General features: G+C 36.0%; 1 protein-coding gene across 1 annotated transcript; it reads left to right on the forward strand.

Moving 5' to 3' along the window:
* The first annotated feature begins 351 nt into the window (after positions 1-351).
* On the forward strand, positions 352-2191 carry LOC142526040 (tubulin beta-1 chain-like). The gene is given in 6 exon segments (XM_075630315.1): positions 352-367; positions 853-951; positions 1188-1307; positions 1310-1659; positions 1661-1712; positions 2061-2191. Coding segments are annotated over 6 exon segments (768 nt in total).
* The last annotated feature ends 1851 nt before the right edge of the window (positions 2192-4042 follow it).

A 4042-nucleotide genomic window follows, 5' to 3' on the forward strand; every position in this document is an offset into this window, starting at 1 on the left:
CATTTACCCAATCAAATGCTCAAATAGATTCACAACACTTACTAGCCTTATAAACTCGAGAGATTTTCAATTCAGTTTAACACATACTTCATTAACATACAGATTACTTACACAGATCCCAAAGGACTTTATTGGTGATTATTTGGTTCATAAGATATTCAACACAAGTATACCAAAAATGAAGTCACACAATGAGATGCTTACATGAAAATGATTAAAGTTCATACTTACTAACCATGTTTCACAGGTAATCCATAGGCTTGACTTGAACAGCTTTTCTCCACTAGTATATTGGATAAATGTGACAAGGTTAATAGGTCTTGTAGGCTTGTAACGTTAGGCTATGGCTTCATGACTACAATAAAAGGTATGGAAATCAAAATTTGAGAGAAATAATCGAATTTTCATCATCTTCACTCTTATTTCATTCACCATTACTTCATTGTTTTCTTCCAATCATATCCTTCATTTCCCATGTTTTTCCTTTGATTATTTTTCTTCTTCTCGTCTCTTTTTCAACTCTTTTTTTTCGCGTTTTTTTTTTCTCTTTTTTTTCAAGGAGTACTTGTATCGTTACAATACCAATGAACTTATTTCTCTCAAAATTAAGTAGAACAATAAGTGTATAAGCTTCATTAGGTAGTTGTTGTGGGATGTAGAATAGATACAAGTGGGGGCAAATTGTATGTCATTGACACTCACCACTTGATTTTTTAAATAGACTCAAAAAGGGACACTAGGGATATTTCATGTTTATTTGGTAGGCTCAAAGACTTAAACGGTTCCAAAGATTGCCTAAATCATTCCTATGTCACTTAAATGGTTCCAAAGATTGCCTAAATCATTCCTCAGTGCACCAACTAGTTGAAAATGCCGATGAATGCATGGTCCTGGACAATGAAGCTCTGTATGAAATTTGTTTCCGAACGCTAAAGCTCACTAATCCTAGCTGTAAGTACCATTAACTTGATCCTAAGCATATCCATTGAGTCTGTCAGGTATTGGGTAAAACAGTTTGCGCAGCACAATTTTTACTGCCCGAAATAGATGCCATTTTCTACATTTAGCTACAAACATGAAGATCAAATGGAATGATGTTTAACTAATGGTGCAATGTAAGATCTTTTGGACTGCTTAATGCATAGGTAGGAAAATGGAGATGTTGGTTTTGTAATTTATGACCGCAGTTGGCGATCTGAACCATTTAATATCAACAACGATGAGCGGAGTGACATGTTGCCTCCGTTTCACGGGTCAACTCAACTCCGACCTCAGAAAACTCGCCGTAAACCTCATCCCCTTCCCACGCTCCATTTCTTCATGGTGGGTTTCGAGCCACTAACCTCGCGTGGCTCTCAGCAATACCGTGCCCTCACAATCCCTGAAATCACCCAACAAATGTGGGACTCCAAGAACATGATGTGCGCCGCCGACCCGCGTCATGGCCGCTACCTCACCGCCTCCGCCATGTTCCGTGGAAAGATGAGCACCAAAGAGGTGGACGAACAGATGATCAACGTGCAGAACAAGAAATCCTCCTACTTCGTCGAGTGGATCCCCAACAACGCCAAATCGAGCGTCTGCGACATCGCACCAACCGGCCTGTTGATGTCATCGACCTTCATAGGGAATTCGACTTCAATTCAAGAAATGTTCAGGGCGTGTATCCGATCAGTTCACCGTCATGTTCAGGAGAAAAGCTTTCTTGCATTGTGATACTCACGGAAAATTTAGGGTCCGATTCCTGCAAGCGTCATTAGTACAGACGCAGGGTTTTGAAAGTGTCCTGGGCCTGAAATCACGAAAAAGACCGTTAGAAGGGGTCCAGGAGGGTGTCCTGACGTTGCCCCTCCGACGCTCAAGTCAGTGACTGAGGATATATGGGGGAGCAGCTAAGGGTGCTGCTGAAAATAATATAGTGAATAATCAACTGAAAACTCAAACCTGGTATTTATAGGAGAATACATGGGCCTTTGATGGGCCTGTCTTCCATTTGGGCTAGGGATGGGCCAAGGGTATTTGGCCCATCCATGGGGTATCACATTGGTACACCGGTGAAGGGATGGATGAGATGGAGTTCACCGAAGCGGAGAGTAACATGAATGATCTGGTGTCAGAGTATCAGCAGTATCAGGATGCGAATGCTGATAATGAAGAAGAAGAGTACAAAGACGAGGAAACGGACACTTAGATGCCTTTGTTTGATGAATCTTCTCGGTGAATATTTTGGTGATGTTGGCTCAGTTTTACTGTGTGTGCAGTTGAGTGAATAATTGCTTCGAATTTCCCAAGATCTGTATATCTTGTCGGCGTAATTGTGATTGTATTCCAATCTTTTGATTTTTGTTTATACAAAATTTGTTGTTCTGTTGAGAATAAATTATGTAATCTCGTCGATTTGATAACTGTCCTGTCAACAGTGGTCTTCCGTGTTTATGGGATCACTTGACTAATCTTGGGTCACCGTTTCAAAATTGTTCAAAGTGAAGTACACTTATAAAGATTTATTTTGTTAATATTAATAATATATATCAAATTTTTTTAAGCTTCTCATTTTGTTATCGACGTTGATGTCTGCATCGTTGCCTGACTCATTGTTGAAATATTTTTTAATCTTGATCAACTTTTTTTAATAATAATTACCTTCTCAAGTGTATTTTACAAATTTCCCCATTGATCCACCGGCTTCGTGAAATCTAGAAGTGGTTAATACGAGTTCAAGATGTTGCTCTTGTGCATGTAGCACTGTACCCCGTGGGTTCAGCAGATGTTTCCCAAGCAACGTAGCACTTTCATCTGCTTAACACTTATTTCTCAGTATTCTTACTGACAACGTGGCTTTGATAACATCTAATGTTGGCCTCAGATCCGATAATAATATAAAAAATGGGACATGGATTTAAAATAATAGATGTAAAATTTTAAATTTATCTAAACGATGTATAATATGATAATAATAAATTGAAATATATCATAAAGATATATAACTTCAATTATCACGTAACTACAAGTCAAACAATATATTAAGTAAGGATCTAAAAAAAATGTTTGATATGTACTTGGCAGAAATTGTGCAAAATATAATACAAAAATATATATGAAACAATACACACATTTTGATTCTAGTGGATTAGTGGCACACCAGTATGGAAAACCAAAATGGATGGTCGTTATAACTTATTTGCATAGAAATTTTATTTTTCTTTTCTTTTACGAACGAAATTTGTAAAAAATAACTCTCTTTTTAACATCAACAAATTAGAATACTTACACTTTTATCATTATGTATTATGTAGCAATACGTATTTTAAAATAACGATTCTTGTGTAGACACCAAATTGACATTCTAAATTCCCTTCTTCTACCAAAAATTTTGTAGAATTTTGTGAGACTCCTCTTAAAAGTGTCATATATTACAGATCATGGTTGAACACATAGTCATGCAAAAATATGTCAATATTTGCGATTGTTTGACCTTCTGATTTCTTTATTGTTAAAGTAAAATAAGTTTTATTAAAACTTTCGATTTGTCAGCTCAAATGATAATCCAAATTTATCTTTACTTTTCAAGAGCATTTGATGTAGAAAGAATCTCTTACCCTTATGTCCTCTGCATCTATAAAATTTCTACCATGACTGCGGTATATTAATCTCGTTCCATTGTATAGACAAAGTTCAGGCGAAACATATCTCAGGATCATGATATGTTATGGGGTGGGTTTTGTGTATTTTATAGTAAATAAATCACTAATTAAACTTTAGGCCCATTAGGAAGGTTAATTAGGCCCAATTATGTTTAATTAAAATATTTAAAATAATTTTTTTTAATAAAGTTTGTGAATTTATTAGCCGGATTGCTAAAACGTTCGCATTTTTGTTAAAAATCCAACACCGATAAAAATTACGTCTCGGTGTATAAAATCACCTCAAAACCTTCATATTTTCAAAAATAAGAAAAAACATCGCCCATAATTTGAATAATTAAAAACAATTACCAATAAAAACATTTTCTATTTTTCAGTCATCGGTCTTCCTTCCTCGA

Source organism: Primulina tabacum, chromosome 15 (genome assembly GCF_025594145.1).
Source record: "Primulina tabacum isolate GXHZ01 chromosome 15, ASM2559414v2, whole genome shotgun sequence".
Classification (NCBI taxonomy): Eukaryota; Viridiplantae; Streptophyta; class Magnoliopsida; order Lamiales; family Gesneriaceae; genus Primulina; species Primulina tabacum.